Here is a 25765-nt window from a genome sequence, read left to right as displayed (position 1 = left end):
GGGTCCCCCACTCCGCGGCCAAAAAAACATTAGCCCATCTGAGTGACAACACTCAGATCCGAGACAGCTCTGGGCGGTTTTTCCCGTGGCCAAAATATAAGGAATGTACACCAGATACAGGGGTAGTGCCGGCACGTTTCCCCAAAACACTAGGAAACCTGAGTGGAAATGTGGGAACTCGGCTCGCCGGCCATGACACCGGGCCCCAGGGCCCCCGCCCGCCCAGCGCCACCCGGGGTGACAGCGGCCTGGCCCGGGCCCTCCGCCCGGCAGCCGCGGGGCCGCTCCGTCAGCGCCGCCTTGGCCGGGCCTCCGGGGAACCCGGCCCCCTCAGCCCCGCCGCCGCCCGCCTCCCCCGGCATCCCGGGCCCGGCCCTGCAGCCTACCTGAGGGAGCCCGGCCGCCTCTGTGTCCAGTCGTCCGGCAGTGGCGTCTGGTCCGCTCCTCCTCCCCGCGGCGGGCGAGGGAGCGGGAGGCGGTCACATTCGGCGCGTCCCCAGCCCAGGGGACGGGGCCCCGGGCAGCCCTCGCATCGTCGCTCTCGCACTCCGCACCTCAGGGCACACACCCCAAAGCCCGGCCAGCTGGCCCTCTTCGGGGCCCAAGAAGAGCGGCAGGGAAGCCTTCGCTTCTCACGCTCTTTCTCGTCTTACTCCCGCCATCTAAGATGGCGGCCCCAGCGCCCGCACTGAAGACGCCTTCGGGCGGCCCCGGCAAGCGAGCCCTCCACTCGGTGCTCCTCCTCCCGACCTGCGACGCCACCAGCTCTCTGCTTCTGCGTGAGCTCGCCTGGCGGCGGACTTCAAATTTGGCTCGGGTATCCATCGCTCTGGCCTGAACTCAGGCCCCGCCTCCCAGGGGGCGTGGCCTTGCCATCTCCCTGGTCGCCATTTCGGAGCCGTGAAGGCAGTAGGGCGGGTCCTCCCTGGCCCCGGGTTGGCAATCGGGAAGGGCCAGGATTTGGCTGCCCTGAAGGAGCCTGAGAATTGGCGGGGGGAGGAAGGCCAGCTTGCCGGCATCGCGAGGCCTAGAGATAACCACACGTGCCCGAGGATGCATAGCATAGAGGACCGTGTCCACCTTTGGCCCGTCCTCCCTGGAATCGGACACATCAAGTGGCAAATCGCAACCCATCATGCGGGAAAGTCCCTAAACTTTTCTGAGTCTCAGTTTCCTCTGTAAATTGAGGGTTCCTTTCCCCCGTCAGACTGGCAAAAAGTTTAAAAGACTGATAATACCCAGTCTGGTGCAAGATGTGTGAAAACCTGCTGTGTACCTTCGTCCAACGCTGGCAGGAATGGATATCGGGAGGGCAATTTGGCGTTATCTATGGACATTTTAGTGTATATAGTATTCCTCCCAGTAAGTCCACTTCTAGGCACTCATGCTAGAGAAATAGGTACACATACGCACAAAAAGGCACCTGCTAAGATGTTTATTACCATGTTGTTTGTGTTAGAGATAACACTGGAAAAAATGTGGATTAATTAAATAGGAAACAGGTTAAATAAAGGGTGCTAGCTACACAGTACAGGATATCCATCTGTTAAAAAGAATGAGCTAGATCTATGTAGTGATTTTTTTTTAATCCAGGACATTAAATTTTAAAAAGAACATGTACAGAATGATTTTATTCATTCAAACACAGGCACACAAAGCTACCCAATACCATGTACAAGTCATTCATTTAAATTTTTATTGCAAGCCTATTATGTACCACACATTGTTTTGGGTATTGGGAAGTCAACAGTAATCAAAAGCTCTGTTTTGCAGAGATGGGAAACCCAAAGAAAGCATAAATAATAAATTCAGGTAGTAATATGTACAGTATAAAGGGAAATGAAGGGACTTCCCTGGTGGTCCAGTGGTTAAGAATCCACCTTCCAGTGCAGGGGACGCGGGTTCCATCCCTGGTCGGGGAGCTAAGATCCCACATGCGACGGGGCAACTAAGCCTGCATGCCACAACTAGAGAGAAGCCTGCGCCGCAACGAAAGATCCCACGTGCCGCAAGGAAAATTCCCACATGTGGCAACTAAGACCCGACACAGCCAAATAAATATTAAAAAAAATAAATAGAGGGAAATGAAGATGACGAGGAGATAATGACAGGAGTATGTGGACCTATATATAAATACATAAATATATAAATACATAATAATAAAATAATATGTAAATACACATAAATATACATAAATGCAGGGGAAAGACTGGAAGGCATTGAACATGTAGGGACCATGAAGGGATTTTTTTTTTTTTTAATTAGGAATAATGATGTTAACTGCCAGGGTTCTTGGCCTCCTTAATCAATAGAAATTGATCAGAGGCCAGACAAGAAATTCAAGCAAGGCTTTATTGGGTCCCCTGCTGCAGCAAGGGGGAGTGAAAACAAGCTCACTCCCCAGGTGGGTGGTGAGGTGTTTCCTTATAAGGGATGAGGGTAGGGGCGGGTCCAGGGTCAGGCTGGATGGGGTGCTTAGGTGGTCTGCCCACCCCCCTCGTGGTGCTGTGTGCAGGGGGCATGCGAAGTACCCTGCTTTTGCTCCCGACACCTCAGAAGCGGCAGTTGGGTTTTTGGTCGTTTGTATCTTGTTCTCTATAATTTGCCCCAATTGCATGCACGCAGTTATTTTTAGTCCCTTATAGTTTCTTTGTATTTTGTCCAGGTGTAAGCACTGCAGCAAAGGGTCCCAGGTCCCAGATCACATGTCCCAGCCTGTCTCAATAATATGTACCTCACAGGATTAAATGAGATAAAACATGAAAAGCACTTAGCACAGAGCCTGGGGGTTGAGGCTGACTGCCAAGTTTCAAATTTGGACTCTGCCCCTTCCTCATCTGTGACTTGGATAAGTCATTTAAACCTCAGTTCCTCAGTTTCCTCATCTGTAATGAAAAAGCGATAGCACTCACCTATTAAGAGTTGTAAGGATTTAGTGAGTTTAAGATGTAAAGCACTTGGAACAGTGCCTGGTTCACATTAAACATTATAGAAGTGTTAGTTGTAATTATCATAGTTAACTCTTATCATCCTATCATTACTGCTTAGGGCAGAGCAGCAAACCACACTTGCCGACCCCTAGGCCATTCCTTTCTTCAGCCACCCCCAGCTGGTGTTTGCCCAGCACTTCACAGCTTAGAAAGTTGGAGTCTGTGCCTCATTCAAACTTCCCAGCTCACCAGTAAGAGTGGCTACTTCATTTTTTCAAAAATAATTTACTGAGGTGAAGTACACATAACATGAAATTAGCCATTTTTTACAATTTTATTTTATTTGGCTGCATCGTGTCTTAGTTGCAGCATGCAAGATCTTCATTGCAGCATGCGGAATATTTCGTTGTGGCGCTCAGGCTCAGTAGTTGTGGCATGTGGGCTCAGTAGTTGTAGCACGCAGGCTTAGTTGCCCTGCAGCATGTGGGAGCTTAGTTCCCCAACCAGGGATGGAACCTGCGTCCCCTGCACTGGAAGGCGGAGGCTTAACCGCTGGACCACCAGGGAAGTCCCGGAATCAGCCATTTTAAAGTAAACAACTCAGTAGCATTTAGTACATTCACAATGTTATCCGACCACCACCTCTACTTCCAAAATATTTCCATCACTCCAAAGTAAAGCCCCTTACCCTTTAAGCAGTTTCTCCCCCTCCCATCCCCACCCAGCCCCTGACCACCACCACTATGTGTTCTATCACTATGGATTTCTCTATTCTGGATATTTCATATAAATGGAATCATATAATATGTGACCTTTTGCTCTGGTTTCTTTCACTTAGCATAATGTTTTCAAAGTTAATCCCCGTGGCTGCACATAGCAGTACTTCATTCCTTTTTATGGCTGAGTATGTAAGTATATACCACAGTTTGTTTATCCATTATCCGTCAGTGGACATTTGGGCTGTTTCTATCTGTCAGCTCTTGTGCATAGTGCTGCTGTGAGCATGCGTGTACATGTACTTGTTTGAGTACCTGTTTTCAGTTTTTTTCAGGCATATACATAGGAGTGGAACTGCTGGGCCATCTTGCACTCCACTGGGTTGCATGTCCCCTACTTTGCAGACCTCCGGTTTGGTGGTAGGAGAAGTCAGGAGAGCTAGAATTCCTAGGAAAGGTCTCAGAAGACGAACGGAAGTGGGGAAAGGAATGAGTCAGAAACGGCTTGAAGAATGGACATGCCATGAACTCAGGTCAAAGAGAAGAGGGAAAGAATGGGAGGGGTCCATTGGTGGGGGAAGGGGATGAGGGGAGGCTAACCTGGAAACTTTCCTGGGTGTTGGAATGTTCTACTGCTTAATTTGGGAGGTGGTTACATGAGTGTGTAGATATACATATGTATGTAGAAATGGCTGTATGTAGTTTTCTATACATTCGTTACACCTCAGTACAGAAAAGATGGGCAATAAGGTCTCCAAACCTGGCCAAAAAGGGTGCATTTTTCAGAAGAAAGAAAAACTTCACAAATAACAGCTACCATTTATGGAGCCTCTTCATGTGATCAGGCATTTTTCACAATCTTCAATACACATCATAACTTAAAAGGCCTGATCTTCAAATGAGGAGTCCCTCAGAGAGGGTAATTAATCTACGGACAAAGCTGGGAAGTGGTGGAGTGGGGATCAGGACCCGTTCCTCTGTTCATTCCTCATCCAGTTGCTGAAGATTTCTGTTGTGCCTAGTATGTGCCAGGCCCCATGTTAGCTCTGGGCCCATGGCAGCGAATAAGCCACAGTCTCTGCCCTCAAGGACTTTAGGGTCACAGCGGGGCAGACAAGCAGCGAACAGGTAAACCAACACATCAGAGTGAGACTCAGGATTGTAGTAAATCTGTGAAGGGAATGACCAGAGAACGAAGGAATGGGGGGCAGTGTGCCTTTAGACTCAGGGGCCAAGGAAGGCCTTTCTCAGGAGGAGGTGATAGTTAAGCTGGGCACTGGAGGTGAGAAAGAGTCGGGAAAAGGGCATTCTAAGCAGCTGGAATAGCACGTGAAGGGCCATGAGTGGGAAAGGAGTGTAGGCCAGTGTGGTCAGAACACAGCCAAGGAGGGGGAGCTGGGGCTGGCGCAGTGGGGACTGGACAGAGGATGGAGTCACAGCAGCCTGACTCCCACGCCTGTGCCCTTTCCATGCCATCCTACCTCTCCAGCGAGTTTAATTTTAGTCACAGATGAGTTGGACGTGTGGGCCCAGCCTGGGCTGGGTGCTGGAGAGACAGAGCCATGTAAACAGACAGTTACCCCACCGGCTGGTCCAAATGTGCTCGAATGGCGAGGAGCTGCCTGAGTTCTGTGGGAGGGCACCCAGGGGAAGGGGGCAATGACCGGTTCTGCCTGGGAGGGTCAGGGAGGCCTCTGCAGAGGCCACCTTGAAGCTGAGTCCTAAAGGAAGAGTCAGAGTTTTCCAGACTGAGAATGGAGGGTGGACAGGGCAGGAGGTGGGAACAATGTGGGCCAAAGTGTAGAGGTGTGACTTATGTTTGGGAAACCCCAAGCAGCCCTTGGGTGCCCAGAGAGAATGGTGAAGGGGAGACCTGGAGGGCAAAGGATGTCTGGCCACAGTCAACCTCCCTCAGGCCATAACAGGGCAGTCTGTAATGGGGAGGTAAGGAGCTGCCTCCTCGGGTGGTCAACCATAATACACGCTGTGGAGTCACGTGCAGGAAAGCCTAGTGCAGTCATCTTGGAAACCAGCAACAATTAAGGCCTGGATGCCCTCGGAGATTACTTGGGGCTTATAAACTGCAACAATCTCTACGTAAGTCAATCTGGCAATATCAGAATCACAAATGCATAAACCTTTCCCCCCAGAAATTCTCCTTCCTGGAATTTATCAGACAGAGGGACTTGTAAATGTGTGAAATGATGTGTATATGGAAAGATGTCCAAGAAATTCTGTTGAATGAAAGAAAAAGAACCAAGGGACAAAACAGCATGAACTGGGCTTCCCTGGTGACACAGTTGTTGAGAGTCTGCCTGCCAATGCAGGGGACAAGGGTTTGTGCCCCGGTCTGGGAAGATCCCACATGCCGCGGAGCGGCTAGGCCCGTGAGCCATGGCCGCTGAGCCTGCGCGTCCGGAGCCTGTGCTCCACAACAGGAGAGGCCGCAACAGTGAGAGGCCCGCATACCACACACACAAAAAATAAATAAAATAAAATAAAACAGCATGAACTGTATGCCACTTTTTGTGAAAAGGAAAACATTTGCTGGTAAAGGCTTAAATTAACTGGGAAGGACACACAAAATACTACCACTGGTGATCACAGGCTAGGGGAAGGGTGGGATCCCAGTAGATGAAGTACCAGAGTGGAAAAAATTGTTTTCACTGCCTAACTTTTTATAATTTTTATTTCCTTCTTTTTCTTTCTTTGTTACTTTTTTGTTTTTTCTTTTTAATTTAATCTTTGGTTTCTTTTGTATATCTTTTTTTAAAATTTTATTTTATTTTATTCATTTTGGGCTGTGTTGGGTCTTCGTTGCTGTGCGCGGGCTTTCTCTAGCTGCAGCGAGCGGGGGCTACTCTTCATTGCGGTGCGTGGGCTTCTCATTGTGGTGGCTTCTCTTGTTGCGGATCATGGGCTCTAGGCGCACGGGCTTCAGTAGTTGTGGCACGTGGGCTCAGAAGTTGTGGCTCGTGGGCTCTAGAGCACAGGCTCAGTAGTTGTGGCGCACGGGCTTAGTTGCTCCACGGCATGTGGGATCTTATCTTCCCTGATCAGGGCTCGAACCCGTGTCCCCTGCATTGGCACGTGGATTCTTAACCACTGCGCCACCAGGGAAGCCCCTCTTTTGTATATCTCATTTTTACTTGTTTAGTTTTCTTATCTTTTTTCTTAAACGTTTTATAGTTTCAAATTGTTGAACCATGTGAGCACGTTACCCACTCAAAAATTTAATTAAAAATAAACAGGCCTGGGGGCTTCCCTGGTGGCGCAGTGGTTGGGAGTCCGCCTGCCGATGCAGGGGACGCGGGTTCGTGCCCCGGTCCGGGAGGATCCCACATGCCGTGGAGCGGCTGGGCCCGTGAGCCATGGCCGCTGAGCCTGCGCATCCGGAGCCTGTGCTCCGCAGTGGGAGAGGCCGCAGCGGTGAGGTCCGCGTACCGCAAAAAAAAAAAAAAAAAAAACAGGCCCCTCACCCACAAACTTAGCGTGACCCTCACCAGGACACCAATCACCCAGGACTCCAGGGATAGGCCTGAGGCAGTGCCCTCTGGGATGCCTGGGCCCCTGGATGCCTGACCAGCTTCTCCACACTTCCCAGGACCACATCCTTTTCTACTCTAGCTCCTCAGCTACAGGGCCTGGAGATAAAAGGGGCCCTGACTACACAGCCACACCTACAGTGTCCGCTGGGGGGTCCACCTACCTTTTGAGCATGGCCGTCACACAGCCTCCAAGGGCCTCTCCCACCAACTCCCTCACGTGATGCAGGAGTAGAAACACTTGACTTCAAGGGTTATTGGGAAGAAAGGAAATGGGAAGGTGGCATGCAGTAGGTACCCTGTCACACAGTGGGTGATCAGGGAGCACTGCCCCTCATCCCCTCTCCCACACCTCTTCCTGACTTCCTGCTTTCTGCCCTCAACGGACAAGTCTGCCAGGTCTTGGAAAAGGAAAACACCCGTACTTTCAAATGTCCCTTTCCCCCTTCCAGTTACCACCGTAATTCTTTCTTCCCTTTTAGGGTCAAATTTATCCAAAAATGGTCTAGACTCAGGCTCAATTTTCTCACCCGTCCCTCCACGAAGCCCCACAGTCTCCTTGTCACTGAGCGCGCCCTCCAGAAGGCTTTCCCAAGCCCAGGCCTCAGTGCCCTTTATGACGTTTGGTAAAGGGCATCATCCCCTTCCTGTTGAAATTCTGCCTCTGCCTGACGTCTCCTGTCACAGGACCGGCCACCATTCTCCTCTCAGGCCTGTGGAAACCAGAGCACATGGCAAAGCAGCTCGTGTTTTTCCCTCTGCTGGAAACGCTCTTCCCTACTCTCCAGCCCAGCTCCAGGGCCCCGTCTCCACAGAGCCGCCTCTGGCACCTGCAACCTTCAGTGTTCTGTCCTTTCTCTGCATTTTTGTGCATTTCCTGCTTCAGCTCCACACCTCATCGGGCTGCCTTTTCTCAGGCTCTCACTGCTTCAACTGGCAGAAAAGGCCTGAGGTTTGGAACCAGACTGAATTTCCATCTCCTTATCCTTTTAGCTGTGTGCCTCTGGGCCAGGCAAACAAGCCGATACACCTTTCTGAGAGGTTTTCTTATCTGTGCACAGGGATAATAAAGGCCCACCTCACAGGGCTTGGGCGAGGCTGACATCCTTATTAAAGCATCTTATCTTGTGTTCATGAGGGGCAGGGTGGGCGGCCTGGGCATGAGATTGGGGAAGTCACACAAGGCCCCTTGAACTCAGAAGGCCCAGCACTTGGGGTTTAATGCTCTGTGGTCTCTATCGTGAAATTCTTTTTTTTTTTTAATCTTGAAATTCTTGATAACTTCATCTCTGAATTTGTGTTTTGGTAAGTGAACCTGATGGGACAACGGAGCCTGCACCCAGGGCTATGGAGCCTCCGCTCGCACATAGTCGTGTCTCCTGCCTCCCAGGGGTTCTTGGACGCCTGCTTCCCTTCCTTTCTGGCACTTCCCTCCTGACCAGCCTCCAGGTCTCCAACCCCACCCAGCGACCTTTGCCATCCTTGTCCTCCAGCCCCGGAATGGACTCCTGCAGCCAGGAGGCCCACGTGGGCCCCTCTTGGGGTCTGCACTCACGCTGTCAGCATCCCCACACTTCAGGGAACCTGGTGTTTAATAGCAGATACAGAACGCCAAGACAGGTCTAGAGAAAGGAAAAAGTTCTACATTTTAGTACCTTTAATGGCAACTTTTCCTGCTTCATGAACGAGGGTCCCACACTTTCACTTTGCACTGGGCCCCAGACATTATGTAGGTGCCCTGGAGAGAGGCCAGCAGGGTTATATGGCCCTGGAGGGGTCTTAAAAATCGCCATTGCATCCTGCAGGTTTAACCTGGAGCCTATCATTCCAGTCGCCCCACTGTGTAACAAGCCACCGTGAACTTAGGGGTGTAAACGTGCTCTGCTTTGTTATGCTCACAGATTCTGTGGCGTAGGAATGCAGACAGGGCCTAGCAGGGATGGCTTGTCCCACAATTTCTGGGACCTCAGGAGGAAGGACTCCAGTGGCTAGAGGTGATCTGAATGGCTGAAGGCTGGACCAGCTGGGGCTGGAGGGTCCACTTCCAAGATGGTTTCCTTACTCCTATGTCTGGTACGTCCATGGGGATGTCTGGAAGGCGTGTGTGTGTGTGTGTGTGTGTGTGTGTGTGTCGGGGAGGGGGGCGGAGGTTGGCCAGGACAGTCTGCCTGAGCACCTTCTGACCTTTCCAGCACAGCAGCCTGAGGGTGGTCGGAATTCCTACCTGGCAGCTCAGAGCACCAGCAATCGATGCAGAAGCTGCACCATCTTTTATGACCTGGTCACCCAGGGTCATACGTACTGCACTGGCTGAAGTATTCACAAGCCTTCCCAGATTCAACAGCAGGGAACACAGACTCCACCTCTTGAAGGGGGACTGACAAGGTTACAGAAACTCATATGCGATGGGAGATATTGTTGCAGCCTTCTTTGAAAAGTACAATCAGCTACAACAATGATTTAAGTTTTAAAATAAATTGTGATTACCTTGTGAAGAGCATCATTAGTTTGCATTATGCTTGTAACAGGATTTTGATTTAGAAGCATCGTATTCATTATATTCAACAAAGCAGTTTGTTAAATATGAGCATTTAAAACACATCATTGCCATTTTTTAATATCTGCTTTGGCATTTCTACATTTAAAACTATAAATAACGGGAGCTTCAAAAAATGCAAGTGTCTCGGGTCTCTCTCAATCTCCAGAACAAGGATCTAGTTATTTATTTTTGTAATATTCTACTACCCTGATCCCCCAGCGTGTAGCACTGAGCACACAGTTGGTGCTTAATATTCAGCAATTTCACTATTCACTAAGACAGAAGAGAAACTGTTGCTCCAGCTTTGAGGCGAATCTAAAGGAACAAGACGTACTGGATGACTAACACTTTAATCTCAGGTTGTTTCACTGGCACCATTATCCAGAGTCTAAAATGGGTCCAATTTCTTCGCTGGCTTGGCTTGGCTATTCTACAGGGAGAATGAAAGCCAGATACTCAGGACCACGGATGTGCTTGTGTTGCTTTGTTTTGCATAAATCATGTGAACAATCATCTCAGTTCTCCAGTTCACTCTCCATTACCTACAGCGCCATTTATTTCAATGAACGTTTACTGAGCATTCAGGGGGCCACCTGCTGAGCTAGCCACTGGAGATGTAGAGATGCCCAGAGTGGTCCATGCCCTCAAGGGGCTTACTGTGCAGTTGGGGGAGGGGGAGGAACAAATGAAATACAGCCACATGCAAGCAACTCAGACATGATAGTGTGTACGGGGCTTGACCTTTCCCAGAGCACTTGACTCAGCCTGGTCACTGTGATTGGTTCAGGGATGGACATATGACCCAACTGGATCCTATCAAAGTGAATCTCAGGATTGTTGAGGAAGCTCCCATATACATCTTCTGAGTTTTTCCCCTGGATTTGAACCCTGAGGCGAGGGAAGGCTGGGGATGCCTCGGCTACCTTTACACCTTTATAGAGCTGAGCGTGGAGTCCTGCAGGAGCCTGCTGACCTCTGCTGAGCACTGAAACCAACCAGACCTGAGCTTTTCAGTTCCATGCAGCGTGATATTCCCTTTTTTTTAACCTAAAACCATTGAGTTAGTTTTCCCATTACTTGTAGTAGAGTCCTAATAGATGCTCATGTGATTACCTGTTGATTTCCTCTCTGGCAATATTGACAGTCGGTTAAGGTCATTTCTCTTTCTTTTTCTGAAAAGAAATCTCCTAGAACATGGAAATCACTGGAGGCTATGCACACACTTCCAGAGGGAGAGGGTCTGTGAACTGAAGGACCACCGAAGGAGAAGCCACCCAGCATCTTTTGGCCCTCAGCAGCTCTGTGCCCTCAGACAGTCTGCTTCACCTGGCCAACCTCCGAGGCGCTTGTGGATTTACGGTTTGATACTGGAGAGCCTAACTGGCCATCTTCACCAGACTAGGTCCAGCATGTTGTGAGAACTTGGGAATTATTGTTATTATTACATTATTAGCACTATCTGCGTCCTTTATAAGTAGGCATTGGCCTCCTAACTTTGAGTAGGTGGGAACCGAGGGGCCTTTTTCATTAGGATCCTCTGGTATTCAGCTTCCGCCTGTACCCCTTCACCTACCTCTCCGAAAGGGAAAGACTTAGAGATGGTACCAGAGGTCAACCTTAACTAGAAGCTTCTGACACCAGATTCGTAGAAATCAGGCCTGTGTGTGCAGCCCTTTTCTCAGCCTCAAATATGGTTTGCACACTTCAAATTCTAGATATTGTTTTCTCATAGTTCATTTCCTCATTATGGTTCTGGGCAACTTTGGTTTTATCTTACTCCTCGGACCACTCCTCGTAATGTTGGTGTCCAGTCCACATTTGCTCTATCAGGAAAGTCAATGGTTTTCTTCAGAAACCGTTTCGGAAGGCAAACAACTCCAAAGCAAGTCGGTCAACATAGAAAGGAAATTAACAGCAACAGGAATAGCTGACAGTGATTGAGAGCTAACTATGTCTCAGGCATAATGCCGTAAGGCATATGGCAGCAAATCCTATGACTGATTCTGAGATGCGTGCCAGGATCATCCTGTTTCACACGCAAGGGAACTTAGGCAGGGACATGCTGCTAATGGCGGGTGAGCTCTGGGCAGAATCCAAGCAGTCCAACCCTACCCCCCTCTATTTTTAAGAAGATAACTATTTATTTTGATATAATTTCGAACAAAGAGAAAATTCACAATACTACTATAAGGAACTCGCATATATAGAACCTGCATTTTTAATCATTACACTGTATTTGTTCAATGAATAAATAGGTACTCAAACATAGCAAGTAGCTAATCTTAATTAAGGAAACACCAGGGCTTCCCACCAGGGCTTCCCACCAGGGCTTCCCACCAGGGCTTCCCACCAGGGCTTCCCAGGGCTTCCCTGGTGGCGCAGTGGTTGAGAGTCTGCCTGCTGATGCAGGGGACACGGGTTCGTGCCCCGGTCCGGGAAGATCCCACGTGCCGCGGAGCGGCTGGGCCCGTGAGCCATGGCCGCTGAGCCTGCGCGTCCAGAGCCTGTGTTCCGCGACGGGAGAGGCCACAACAGTGAGAGGCCCGCGTACCAGAAAAAAAAAAAAAGAAAACACCAACATACCCACGATGAAAATCCAAAACAAAGATTAATCTTGGATGAAAGTCCTGAAGCTGAAGAGGGAAATGAAGGGTGTCTAATATTTTTTGTACAGTTCTTACTCATTTCTGTATTTATCCTTCCTGAGGTTTATTTACATCAATAAATAGATTCACAAAAGCTTAGCACTTAGAGAAATCTTAGAGACCCTGCAGTGCAAGCCCCTCTCCCAACTCCCACATTTAGCAGATGGGTGGGAGCTGGCTTTAAGCAGCAACTAGGGCGCTCTGCTTCCCAAGCAGCCATGGGGAGCCGCGAGCCCAGGGCCTTTAGAACTGGATCACCTCACATGGAAGCCCCACCCTGCCACTTACAGCCTGTGTGATCTTAGACAAGGCCTAACCTCACAGAACCTTGGTTTCCTTGCCAGTAAACGGCGCTAAGAATGCTGACCTCGGGAGGTTATGGAGAGAATTTAATGAGATAAGCTTGCAAAGAGCTTGACATTTAGCAGGGATCCAATAAATATCCCTTTTCTCTACTTTTTTTTTTTTTTTTGGGCCAAGCCAAGCAGCTTGTGAAAGCACTGAGTCCAAACCACTGGACTGCCAGGAAATTCCCTCCACCTTTTCAAATAGCTTTTTCCATACTTCAGATGATTTCTCTAGAATAGAGTCCTAGAAGTAGAATTATACTGGGCCAACTGGAAGAAACATTTATATGACCCTTGATCTGTATTGCCAACTTCTTTTCCAAAAGGGTCCTGCCCCTGGTGGCATGTGAGGTTGCCAGTTTCACCATTTCTTTGCCAGACTAAGATTTTTTTCCCCCCTTTCGGGTATTAGAAAAAGAAAAGTATTGTATCATTGTGTTAAGTTGTATATCTTCCATTAATTGGCAGGTGAATATTTCCTCACATCTACATTCCCTGTTTTCTGACTTGCTTGTTCGTGACCTTTGACTATTGGGGTATTGGCACTTTTTTTCTTATCAATATGTGTGAATTATTTTTTACAATAAAGAAATTAACTTCGCATATACTGACTGCAAACATTTGTTCCTAGTCTTTTCTTTGCTTTTTATTTTGCAGCTGATGCGAATTCCCTGGCCGTCCAGTGGTTAGGACTCAGTGCTTTCACTGCCGGGGCCTGGGTTCAATCCCTGGTCAGGGAACTAAGATACTGCAAGTGGTATGGTGAGGCCAAAATAAATAAATAAATAAATAAAAATAAGTCTTTCTATTTGAAGATGTTTCATTTATTTTTAGTGATTTTTGTTGTTATTGCTGTGGTAGTTTTGGAGGTTTGTAAGCCACGGAAGTGTTTCATCTGTATTTTGATGTTTTTCTTTATAATTTGTTCTTTAAATTTTAAGCTGCCCCATCTGGGAGTTAGATACTCTTGAGGAATCAAATGTTATGCGTTGAACTGTATCCCTCCAAAAGAGATGTTGAGGCCCTAACCTTCCAGAACCTGCAAACGTGGCTTTATTTGGCAATAGAATCTTTGTAGACATAATCAAGCTGAGACGAGGTTATACTGGAGTAGGGTGGGCACTACCCCAATATGACTGGTATCCTGAGAAGAAGAGAAGACAGAGACATACAGAGAGAAGGCCATGGGACAACAAGAGCAGAGACTGGGGTGATGCAGCTACAAGCCAGCGACTGCCGACCACCACCAGAAGCTAAGAGAAGGGCAAGGAAGGATGCTACCCAGAGTCTCAGAGGGAGCACGGCCCTGCTGACACCTTGATTTCACACTTCTGGCCTCTAGAACTGTGAGAGAATAAATTTCTGTTGTTTTAAACCTCCCAGTTTGTGGTACTTTGTTATGGCAGCCCTAGAAACTACGCCAAATTAAAGCCAAATTTTCCTATTAATATTGGACCCAAGGAGAACTGGACAGAAATTATCCCATGATAAATGTGGAAATGCCAGACATATAGAAGAAAAGTGATGTTTTCCTACTACCATCTGGAAAAAAAGGGGGGGGGGATTTTGATCTCTACCTTGTAATTTACCTTAAATTACACTGAAATAAACCCCAAATGACTGAAAGATTTAAACGTAACAAATGAAACTAGAGGCATTCTAGAGGAAAACATGTGAAATAAAAGGCTTTTTCAGGGCAGGGAAGGCATTTCTAAGCATTAGACAAATGCCAGAAGCTGTAAAAGGAAAAGTTGACACTGAACCACGTAAAAGTCAAGTTTCAGCACAGTAATAAATACCTTCAGCAAAATCAAAGATCAAATGGCACTGGGAAACAATATTTGCAACTCAATTCACAGACAAAGGATTGGTTTCTTTAATAAAGAGAGCTCCAAAAATCAGTAAGAAAAGACCAAATAAGAGAAACTACACTGAGAGACCACTTCTCACCTATCAGCTTGGGCAAAGTCAAAAAACATTTGCTGGGGCTTCCCTGGTGGCGCAGTGGTTGGGAGTCCGCCTGCCGATGCAGGGCACACGGGTTAGTGCCCCAGTCCGGGAGGATCCCACATGCCGCCGAGCGGCTGGGCCCATGAGCCTGCGCGTGCGGAGCCTGCGCGTGCGGAGCCTGCGCGTGCGGAGCCTGCGCGTGCGGAGCCTGCGCGTGCGGAGCCTGCGCGTGCGGAGCCTGCGCGTGCGGAGCCTGCGCGTGCGGAGCCTGCGCGTGCGGAGCCTGCGCTCTGCAGCGGGAGAGGCCACAACAGTGAGAGGCCTGCGTACCGCAAAAAAAAAAAAAAAAATTGCTAATTACTTCCCAAACATATTCAGTGTATTCTTGACTGAGAAAAGCAGAAGGTTAAGATCACAATCTCTGGGTGACCTCTTAAGATTCTTTGCAGTGTTGGGACTCTATGATTATCATAATTGTCCTTGTCATTATTTTTACCTATTAGCATTAGCTGAGTGTCAAGACATCAGTGGTACTTGAAAAAGCAACTCTAGCAAATGGTTAACTAAAGTGTAATGGTTAACTGCCTGGGTCTGATTCTTGGTTCTGCCATTTTTTAGCTATATGACCCTGAGTAAGTGGTTTAACTTTGAGCCTCGGTTACCTCATCTATAAAATGGGGATGATGTAATGCCTACTTCATAGGGTTGTTTTGAAGAATTAATGAGTTGATATATGTAAAGCATCTAGAACAGTGTCTGCCACATGGTAAGTACCATGTTAAGTGTTAGCAATTATTATCACCATGGGGTGACCCTAAAATCTGGAAATATAGAGAATTTTATTATGTATAATCAATAAACCACTTATTCTGAAAATTCCTATGTGTTTCCAGATTTGGTGGCCACTCTACATATGCTAGATACTTTTAAATACATTATCTTCTTTAATCTTCCCTATAGTCCTGTAAGATTTGCTTTATTATCTCCATCTCACTAATAAGGAAACAAGGGATCACAGAGGTAAAGTTACCTTTCCAGGGTCACACAGCTGCAAGGGCCAGGGCCAAGATTCAAATGTAAGTCTGCTCAGGTTATTTCTACTCCATCTCAGGCCGTCCCCTACAGAGTGTCCAGAGGCACCCTTTGGTCCACTGAGGGTGGAAAATTTCAGCCCAGTTCCAGATGGCAGGCCCCAACAGGATAGCAGGCTCCTCCCTGGCTCCGACGCTGCCGCCTACCCCGCTGATTTACAGAGAAAGTGGGGAGCATTCCCCATACTCCAAGTGGAGAGAGAGGCAGACTGCTGGCTCCGCCCCCTGAGAACTTGAGGGTTGGGGGGAGGGGAGGGGCATGTGGGGAAGGGCTCAGAGGCCCAGAGAGAGTCGCTGGGCTCGCTGTTACAGTCTGGCATAAACAGTGCCAGCGATTTCCTCCAACTCTGCTTCTCGGGTGTGGGCCCCAGAGTCTCTTAGATGCCTCCAGCCGCGCTTGTTCTACCGGACGGACGATCAATGCGTGCGAAGTGTGCAGTGCGACCTGTTTCGTAAATAGATCTCATCTGGGCTGTGACTTTGAAAGCCAGCCAAAGGCCCCAACCTAAAATAGTCAGCCTACTGCCCTGTTATTTTCACGGCTTTAAAAAAAAAAAAAAAAAAAAAACCCTTCCAAAGCAAAGCAAGTATATTTTTATCACAGGCCTGCTTAGAATAGCAACACCTATTTACTTGGAGGGAGGAGACTGCAGGGCGACTTTCCGCGCTTCGGTTATTATCCAGACCCGGGGACCCAGTGCACTCAGTCCTCAGAAGAGGGTCCTCCCCATCACAGGGCCAGTCCAGCGGCCTCTCCAGCCTTCACCCCTCACCCCAGTACACAATCCATATCCTGGCCCCCACGCACCTCACTTTCTACACTGCTCCTGGGCCTCCAGGTCATGACCACAGGCCTTGCTTTCATGCTGGTTGCCTCCCCTCAACCCTCAGACTGTGTGCAGCCTTCACCCTTTGCTTCTCTCCGTGGCCGGAGTGTGGCTCGTCTGTGGCCTGTGGCTCACGAACTAAGGAGCATCCCTCAGCCATGAATAATCCTAATCACAGCTGAATTTTTAGGGAGCACTCACTGGCTGCCAAGAGCCATGCTAAGCATTTCTCCCCTATTATCTCACTGAATTTTTAGGGCTGTTCTGTGAGGTTCCCATTTTGCAGAAGGGAAAACGGAAATTTCACTGAGCTGCCCAGGGTCACACGGTCAGAGGACAGGCTGGGAGACCTGAACCCAGCTGAATGGCTCCCAGTGCTGTGAGCTCTACATAATTCTCTCATCATTGTAGCTTTTTATTACATGCAGATGATATTATCCCATTTTGTATAACACGTATTTGTGACCATCTGCTAACATGACGCCCAAATGCTACTTCTGGGGAGGGGCAGGGAGTGAAAGTTTGAGACATTTTTTACTTGTTTCTTTAAATGTTCCTGTTTATTTTTTTATGAGTATGTATCTGTTATATTATCAGAAAAACAAACAATAGTTCGAGAAAAACAAATAGAAGCGAGCCCTCAACGTCTCTGGTAGAGGTAGTGTGTGTAGTGGCCAACAGCCCACACACTCAGGAGCCAGGCGCCCCTAGCATTGCCACTTCCCAGCTGTGTGACCTTGGGTAATTCATCTAGCATCTCTGTGCCTGTTTCCTCACTCATGGAATGGAGGCTAAAAATAACATCTACCTCATAGGCCGGGCAGGAGGATAAACGTGTTAAAGTGCTCGAGGCAGTGGCTGGCACACCCTAAGGACTCCAGAAGAGCTTGCCACCATCCAGCACCTCAGACTGTAGAGGGAAGGCAAGGAGATGCAAAAGCAAAGGTCCTCAGGGGCCCAGCAGGCATGGGGAGGTCAGCAGCTGTCAGTACTCCAAGGGGTAAGGCTTGTGGCAATTGGCAGAGTGCAAAATTGTGGCTGGAAGGGGCTGCAGTGTTTTAAGATCCAATGCATTTTCTGAAAGAGCTATAACTCCAGGATTTTATTAAAAGTCCCCTAAGGTTTAATGTTGCCTCAAATTGAACAACACAAAGAAGGACCTGCAGAGCCCTTTGGCCCCAGGCTGCCAGCCTGCAGCCTCGCTCCCATGGGCCTCCTGCTTCAATGGTCCTGGCTCCCCAGAGGAACCCTGACACCCAGCAGCTGACAGTGAGAAGCGCGATGAGTAACAGATACCTGTGTTTGGAGGCAAGCGGCACCAGCTAACTAGGCAGGGATCCTCATCTCCATTTCACAGATGACGTAACTGAGGGTCAGAGAGGGGTAGCAATTTACCCAAGGTCCTGCAGCACAGTGTCTGATAGAGCCAGGATTCAAACCCAGGAACTTCTGATTCCAAAGCCTGTGCTTCTAGGGCTATTTATGAGTCTCATCCTTTCCTTCTCTAACAGTTCCTCCAACATCAGCTTTCTGACAACAGTAATTAAGAAAAGAAATTTGGGGACTTCCCCGATGGCGCAGTGGTTAAGAATCCGCCTGCCAATGCAGGGGACACGGGTTTGAGCCCTGGTCCAGGAAGATCCCACATGCCGCGAAGCAACTAAGCCCGTGCGCCACAGCTACTGAGCCTGCGCTCTAGAGCCTATGAGCCACAACTACTGAGCCTGTGAACCACAACTACTGAAGCCCACGTGCCTAGAGCCCGTGCACTGCAACGAAGAGTAGCCCCCGCTCACCGCAACTGGAGAAAGCCCAGCAACAAAGACCCAACGCAGCCAAAAATAAATTAATTAATTGTTTTAAAAAAGGGGGAATGGTATTGCCCACAGTACCAGCTCAATTTAAAAACAGGAAAAAAGAAAAAAATTTCTCCCTGTAGCATTCTTTTCTCTTAATTTTTTTTTTGGCCTTGATATAAAAACTGTTGACTCCAACATCATCTCTAAGTGAAATGAGGTTATCCTCCACAGGGCATACAAATGGTTAGATTAAAGGTTTAGCTGGCCACACACCCTGGCGCTGGCTTGCAGTCATCTGCCTCTACTCAGCATCTCTCTGAACACATCAGCAACCGTTCTTGAGGTGCCCATTCTCCATGAAGGACTCTGCTAACTGTTAAGAAACTAATCAGAGCCCTGCAAGCACGAGAGGCTAAAGCTGGGTGGAGATGAGGATGCAAAGAGGACTTGTATCCAGTCAGCCCCCACTGCATGCCAGGCACGCTGACTCTTCCCAACAACACACTTCTAAATTATTGTGAAACCTCCTGGGGGTTTCCTGTGATGTGGGTATTACTATCCCCATTTTATAGCTGATAGGTCCAAAGGTCTGAAAGAAGAAGGAATTCCCTCAAGGTTATGTTCGTTGTAAGAGAGAAGTTACATCTCTCTAGACTCTCGCTCCTCCACGCATGGTCCCTGGACCAGCCACATCGGAATCACCTGGGAGCTTGTTAGAAACAGATAGTATCAGGCCCACCCCAGATCTGCTGGTCAGAAGCTGCATTTTACAGGACACTGCAATGGGTCTCATGCACACCAAGGTCTGAGAGGTGCTGCCCTAACTAACCCCTTCCCCCCCAAGTCCTCTGTCTCCTGTGCATTTCAAACTCTGTGCTGGGGTACAGTTGGCAACTTTCTGCTCTTTATTCCCTACGTTCAAAAGTACTTTGGCTTCAAACCTGACAGTTGAAAGAAAATCCTAAATATAAGTACCACGAATCAGCATTTGTGCATCATTTCCTTAACGGTAGCCCAGTTTACCCAGGACTGAGGGAGTTTCCTGGGATGCAGGATTTTCAGTGTTAAAACTGGGGCAGTTCTTGGCAAACTGGGGTGGCTGGTCACCATATCCCTATTCCCAGCCTCTCAAACACAGGTAATTCCTTTCGTGTAGTAGTTCTCAGCCCTGGATGCACCTTAGAATCACCTGGGGAGATTTGAAAGGAACAAATGCCTGCTCACCAACCCAGATGAATTAAATCAGAACCTCTGCGGGCAGGTCTGGCCACTGATACGTTAAAAAAGACTCCCCATGTGCTTTGAATGTACAGGGTCTAGAGCCACTGTTCCTACCTAAAGTTATTTTTTTGCTCTGAGAAGCACATTTTTCAGGAACATGAAGAACTGACTGAAGGAAGGAAAAGGGGGAAGGGACTCACCCTTACTGGGTCCATGCCTCTCATGCTGGTTAGCACCCAAGTGCCAGAAGCCGAGCTACCTGTGAAAGAGGAGTTATTTGTGTCCATTATGCAGATAAGAACACTGAGGCTGAGAGAAGTATCTCACCCAAGTTCACACAACTAGGAAATGGTGAACTGTGACTTCAGGTCTGTCTTCTTTTATAACCCCGGGAGGATGTTCTACACACTACCTCCAAGATATCTAGATTTTAACTTTGCCATTGATCATGAAGAGAGTCTGGATACCTCCCAGCTGAGAATGGTCTGCTGCAGAGTAGAAGATGAGGCCCACCTGTACAGGTGGACTATTTTCACGCTGGAAATTCCTTCACCATGGAGTCTTTCCCCTGAATCTTATAAAACCCAGGTAGACCCAGCAATCCCACTCCTTGGTGCCTACCCAAGAGAATGTTCATAGCAGCATTGTTTATAATAGCCAAAAGGTAGAAACGAGTCAAATATCCATCAACTGATGAATGGATAAAATGTGGTATCACTGTATAATAGAATATTATTTGGCAATAAAAAGTATTGATACATGCCACAACATGGATGAACCTTGAAAACATTATGCTAAGTGAGAGAAGCCTGACACAGAAGGCCACAGACTGTAAGGTTCCATTTACATAAATGTCCAGAATAGGCAAATAGAGACAAAAAAGTAGATTAGTGGTTGCCAGGGGCTGGGGTGGGGAGGGGAGAAGGGAGGAATGGGAGAGATTGCTAAGGAACATGGGGCTTTTTGGGGGTGATGAAATGTTCTGGAATCAGTGTGATGGTTGTACAACTGTGAGTATCCTAAAACTACCTAATTATACACTTTAAAAGAGGGGATTTTAGGGTATGTGAATTCTCTCTCAATCTGCTAAGAGGAGTTCTCATCCATAGCTGGTGGGAAAGCAAAATGGAGCAGACACTGTTGAAAACTGGAAGTTTCTAGTAAGGCTAAACTTACACCTACCATATAGCATAGCAGTTCCACTCCTGCATACATGCCCAAGACAAACGAGTGCTTAAGTCCATCCAAGGACACGTACAAGAATGTTCCTAGCAGCTTTGTTCATAATAGCCCCAAACTGGATGCAACCCGAATATCCATGCCGAGGGGAACAGATAAATAAACTGTGCTGTATTCATACGATGGATACCACAGAGCACGACAAAGGGACTACTTACTGCTACCTGCCAGACAAAAATGAATCTCACTGATATGATGTTGAGCATTAAGAAGCCAGACAAGGGCTTCCCTGGTGGCGCAGTGGTTGAGAGTCCACCTGCCAGTGCAGGGGACACGGGTTCGTGCCCCGGTCCGGGAGGATCCCACATACCGCGGAGCGGCTGGGCCCGTGAGCCATGGCTGCTGAGCCTGCGCATCCAGAGCCTGTGCTCCACAATGGGAGGGGCCACAGCAGTGAGAGCCCCGCATACCGCAAAAAAAATAAAAAAAAATAAATAAAAAATAAAAAAAAGAAGCCAGACAAAAGAGCCCAGCCGCTATGATTTCATTCCTATGAAGTTCAAGAATATGCGGAACTAATAGATGACGATAGAAGTCAGAGGAGCATAGACTGGGAAGAGGCACGAGGGAGCTGGTTAGGGAGCTGCAGGTGTTATACATCTTGATCTGGGTATTTGTTGATTGGGGCTGCACATCTGTAAGGATCACTGGGTTATACATGGAAGATCCATGTGCTTCGTGAACTTCACCATGTGTACGTACGTTATACCTAAAAAGTCCAGAAGCTCCTCGGCCAATGGTGGCCTTGTTCTGGGGTTCACTGACTGACCCTGGATGTCTGCACAGTGGACTGAAGAGGGCACAGACTGTGGAGTCAGGTGGACCTGGATTCCAGTCCAGCTCTGCCCCTGTCTAGTCCCATGACCTTGGGCAAGTCACTCAACGTTTCTCAGCTTCATGAAATGAGGAAGCAATCTCTAACAGGGACGGCCTTGAGCGTTAAGAGAAAAAATACATGGCAAGTCCCGAGCACAGGGCTCAGCCCAGGAGAGAACAGACGAATTCCAAGTGGTCAGTAAACGGTGGCTCATACAAGACAGCTGCTCTGTCAGAAGGATGCAGAGTCGCAGCCTTCTGGCAGGAACAGGGGCAGATGAGTGGGCACAGCCAGGACAGTTTATGAAACTCGTCCGGGCTGTCTGCCCTGTTGAAGAGACCACCAGGAGCGATCACATGAAAAGCCAAGGAGGGGGCTTCCCTGGTGGCGCAGTGGTTGAGAGTCCGCCTGCCGATGCAGGGGACACGGGTTTGTGCCCCGGTCGGGGAAGGTCCCACGTGCCGCGGAGCGGCTGGGCCCGTGAGCCATGGCCGCTGAGCCTGCGCATCCGGAGCCTGTGCTCCGCAACGGGAGAGGCCACAACAGTGAGAGGCCCGCGTACTGCAAAAAACAAACAAACAAAAAAAAGCCAAGGAGTGACAGAAGAGAGGCCCAGTGTCCTAGGGCCCCAGCTGAGCCCAGCTTCCGAGCTGTCCCCACCAAGGTGCAGCCATGTGAGTGAGCCGTCTTGGAGGAGGGTCCGGAGGATCACCGCCCCAGCCAACATCATGTGGAGCTGAGCAGGTCAGTCCACAGAACTGGGAGATCATAAACTGTCGCTGTTTTAGACTTTGGAGTGATTGCTATTCAGCCATAGACAGCCCATACAGGAATTGCTACCCAAGGGGGGGCTCCAATAAACAGCACTGAAAACAGGGGACACTGGCTTAGGAACAGGGCAATGGGCAGAGGCTAGGGGGCCTTGAAGAGATTGTTATTGGAATGTGGAAGAATGTGAGAAATTGTTACGGGAGCCTGACCAAAGGGGACGCGACTTACGTACTGACAGAAAAATGTAATAAAACTGTTCCCTGTAATATCGTGGAAAACAGAAAGTACAGTTCATAGCCTTGTTGTTTTGGCTGAGGAGATTTCAAGGCAGAATGCTGAAAGAATCAACTGGTTCATTTTAGCTGAGGGACGGATGGAGGATGAGCTAAAGAAAGAGCTGTTCCGTATCACAGAGGAATCTATAGGAAACGCTCCTCGCCTCAAGCTTGTTAGGTTGGAAAGTGAGACCGTTTCTCATTCCCAACATCTATAGCCCAATGAAGAGTCTCAAAGGAAATAAGAACCTGGGGGAGGGAAGGAACCTGGTGGCAAAGATCAAATACAGGGTGCTTCCCGTGCAATGTGGCCTCCGGGTCAAGATCAGATGAAGGGTGCAGATACAACAGACTTTCTTGAGAACTCAGATGCATTTCAGGGTACGGCGCAGGTAGAGCCTCTCAGCTAGACAACAGGCTTCTAAGAACCTCTGAAGGCGCATCCCTTAGCGCTTGCATGTGGCCCAAAGGGTCTGTTTCAGAAAGAAATGGTAAGTGTGGCTTTTGTCTAATGGAGTAGGTCATTTGATACACAGGAAATGCACAAAAGCTTTCACTTTACTAATTTGGACTGAGAGGAACAGAGACATTATACGTATATAGTTGTACCTAAGAATCCATGGGGGATTCATTCTAGGACCCCCGTGGATACCAAAATCCACAGATACTCAAGTCCCTTATATATGCGATGGCCTACTATCTGTATATAACCTAGGCACATCCTCCCGTATACTTTAAATCCTCTCTGGATTACTTATGATACCTAATAAAATGTAAATGCTATATAAGTAGTTGTAAATACAACATAAATGCTGTGTAAATGCTTGTTGGAGGGGCAGTGCACCGGCTGTCCCGAGAATCTGTCTCTAGCTTCTACAGTGTTTGGACAGAACACCACCAGGGACATCCCTTCTTCCAGCCTCCAACCACCCTCCAACTGTTTTCCCAGCCACAACCTTAGGCACCAACCTCTCAGCCAGCCTCGGCTTCAGGGACCAACCAACACCATATTCGGAGTTTCTCTCCGTATTGAGGATCAGCGGAGCTCCCACATTCCTCAGGATTATTTCCCTGCGGTGGAGGCCGCAATCAACCACCCGGTCAACACGCGCCTGCGCGCCTCCCACACCCAGCTCTCTCTGGGCTTCTATTACCACCGAGACCACGTGGCTCTGGAGGGCGTGGACCACTTCTTGGGCAAGTTGGTGCGGGAGAAACGCGAGGCTGCACAGTGTCTCTTGCAGATGCAAAACCGGCGTGGCTGCCGCACACGCTTCCAGGACACACAGAAGCCGTCCCAAGATGAGTGGGGTAAAACCTGAACACTGTGGAAGTCGCCACAGTCCTGGAGAAGAAGCTGAACCGAGCCCTCTTGGATCTGCCTTCTCTGAGTTCTGCCCGCCCATCTCTGTGAGTTCCTGGAGAGCCACTTCCTGGATGAGGAGGTGAAACTCATCAGGAAGAAGGGCAACCACCTGACTAACCTCCGCAGGCTGGCCGGCTCCCAGGTTGGGCTGGACGAGCATCTCTTTGAAAGGATCACCCTCCACTGCGGCTAGAAGCCTCTGGAGCCCAGCGGACTTTGACGACCCCTCTGACAACCCCCTGGTGCCAGGGCTTCTGCCTGCCGCCACTAGGCAGCTTTTTAACCAGCCTGGAGCCCTCTCCCACACCGCAGAGCAAATGGAAACAATAAAGCTTTTTGAAGGAAAAAAAAAAATGGTTGGAGTGCAGCAAATTCAAGTTTTGCTTTTTGGAACTTCCTGGAATTTTTTTTCCAATATTTTCGGTTTGTGGATGGTTGAATCTGCAGATGCAGGACATGTGCACATGGAGGGCCAATTGTATGTGTGCGTATATGTAAAATAAAAATACAGGGACTTCCCTGGTGGCGCAGTGGTTAAGAATCCGCCTGCCATTGCAGGGGACACGGGTTCGAGCCCTGGTCAGGGAAGATCGCATATGCGGCGGAGCGACTAAGCCCGTGCGCCACAACTACTGAGACTGTGCTCTAGAGCCCGCGAGCCACAACTACTACTGAAGCCTGCGTGCCTAGAGCCTGTGCTCCACAGCTAAGACAAGTCAGCGCAATAAGAAGCCCTCGCACTGCAACGAAGATCAGCCCCCACTCAGCAACAAAAAAACCCAACGCAGCCAAAAATAAATAAATAAATTTATTTAAAAAATAAACATAAGGTACATATACATATATACACACATTATATGTACTTTTATGGGTGAAGTGTGTCAAAAGGTAAAAAAAAAATTTTTTTTAAGAAAGGAACAGAAACATTATAAAGCAAAATGTAGCCTCTGTGACTCTCAACTGCCTAAGGACAGGAATCAGGCAAACATGAACCATTTCTTAAGTAAAACAAGGATGACTCAGAGGCCAAGAGCCAAATAGAACCATTCCCAGGGAGCAGACCTGGGCCCCGATCAACATGCATTCCCTAGCCTAGGGAGCATGGAGAATTGTACCCAGAAGAATTTCAGAATTGTGATGGACCTGTGACTGCTCTGTCTTCCCTTCTGGATGGGAGTGTACATTGTGGTGCTGCAGTTCCTGTCTCATTTTAATACGTTGGGTACGTGAGGGCAGATAACTTCTCTCTGGTCCACAGGTCTTCAGATCAAGAGGAGCCTTGCCCAAGTGCCTCATCAACAATTGGATGAGAAACCAGACTTCTGGCCTGCCCTTGAGGCTGAAATAGGGTGAGAGTTTGGGGGTTATGGAAAGTGGGGGAAAACATTCATTCTGCACAAGAGAGGGAGCTTGAGGACGAGATAGGAGACTGTGGTGGCTAGTCTCCAAAGACGGTCCCAAAGGAATCCTGCGGCCCGGTGTTCATGCCTTTGTGCAGTCCCTTCCCATGCTATATTTGGACTGGTCCAGTGACCTATTAACCAACAGAGGCAGCAGAGTGATGCAGTGCCAACTAGGGACCCATGAATTAAGGGGACCTGGCAGTTTCAGCTTTTGCAGTTTGAGGAACCCTGAGCTGCTATATAAGAAGTCTGGCTCCCTTGTACCAGAAGGACTGTGGGAGGGA

The 25765-nt window shown here is 48.6% G+C and overlaps 2 protein-coding genes across 5 annotated transcripts in view; one reads left to right on the top strand and one right to left on the bottom strand.

Moving 5' to 3' along the window:
- RAF1 (Raf-1 proto-oncogene, serine/threonine kinase) overlaps window positions 1–720 on the bottom strand; it is a 74303-nt gene extending 73583 nt beyond the window's left edge. For 2 of the 4 annotated variants that reach the window (XM_060161135.1, XM_060161137.1), the window contains exon 1: window positions 387–717. The gene's annotated coding sequence lies outside the window, so the exon portion shown is untranslated. Of the gene's footprint in view, window positions 1–386 lie in introns of all 4 variants that reach the window. The other 2 variants (XM_060161136.1, XM_060161132.1) reach the window with 2 other exon arrangements.
- LOC132527669 (ferritin light chain-like) lies at window positions 668–24271 on the top strand. The gene is made up of 3 exons (XM_060163591.1): window positions 668–817; window positions 23774–24023; window positions 24105–24271. The coding sequence occupies exons 1-3, from the start codon at window positions 668–670 to the stop codon at window positions 24269–24271; spliced, it is 567 nt and encodes a 188-aa protein (XP_060019574.1).
- The last annotated feature ends 1494 nt before the right edge of the window (window positions 24272–25765 follow it).

This window comes from Lagenorhynchus albirostris, chromosome 10 (assembly GCF_949774975.1).
Source record: "Lagenorhynchus albirostris chromosome 10, mLagAlb1.1, whole genome shotgun sequence".
Lineage (NCBI taxonomy): Eukaryota > Metazoa > Chordata > Mammalia > Artiodactyla > Delphinidae > Lagenorhynchus > Lagenorhynchus albirostris.
The sequence above is the reverse complement of the archived record's forward strand: the minus strand, read 5'-3'. Positions and strand labels throughout refer to the sequence as shown.